The sequence below is a fragment of the Gracilinanus agilis genome, chromosome 2, assembly GCF_016433145.1.
Source record: "Gracilinanus agilis isolate LMUSP501 chromosome 2, AgileGrace, whole genome shotgun sequence".
NCBI classification, from domain to species: Eukaryota; Metazoa; Chordata; class Mammalia; order Didelphimorphia; family Didelphidae; genus Gracilinanus; species Gracilinanus agilis.
In genome coordinates, this window is record NC_058131.1 from 310,700,695 (window position 1) to 310,701,202 (window position 508).

At 73.4% G+C, this 508-nt stretch overlaps 1 protein-coding gene across 1 annotated transcript in view; it reads left to right on the forward strand.

Moving 5' to 3' along the window:
• Positions 1 to 277: 277 nt before the first annotated feature.
• Positions 278 to 508, forward strand: part of LRP3 (LDL receptor related protein 3) — a 29,896-nt gene continuing 29,665 nt past the window's right edge. Inside the window, 1 exon segment of the mRNA XM_044661451.1 lies at positions 278 to 461. Coding sequence (XP_044517386.1) covers positions 278 to 461 — 184 coding nt within the window.

Consider the following 508-nt stretch of genomic DNA (forward strand, 5'->3'; position numbering starts at 1 on the left):
AGCGGGCGGGCTGGCATACTGTTTGCAGGGGAGCTGTCCAGCAGGGGCCTGGGCCCGGGGGCGGGCTGCGCTCTAGCTGTGGACCCCTCCTCCCGGAGAGGCCCGCCCAGCCAATGGGCTCCCCAGGCCCGGCCGTTGCCTAGCCCACGGGGCCGTCACGTGTCTGGCGTCTGGCTCCGCCGGGCTCGGTGCTCGTCACCTTGCTGGTGCTGGGGAAGCAGGCTCCCGGGTTGCCATCTGCGGGCGCGGAGTCGGAGCCCCGGCCTGCCGGGAATGGATGCGCTCGGTTTCCTCCGGCGCCACCGCCTCGAGCCGCGGCTCTGGGGGCCAGCAGAGAGCGAACAGAGGCTGGCCGAGCCGGGGACGCAGGGTGCCTCCTCCAGGGCAACGGCTCCTCCAGCTCCTTCCCCTTCTTCCCCGTAGCAGCAGCTACAGCAGCAGCGGCAGTAGCAGCAGCAGCGTCGGCGGCGACGGCGGTGGCAGCAGCGGCAACAGCGGCGGCGGCGGC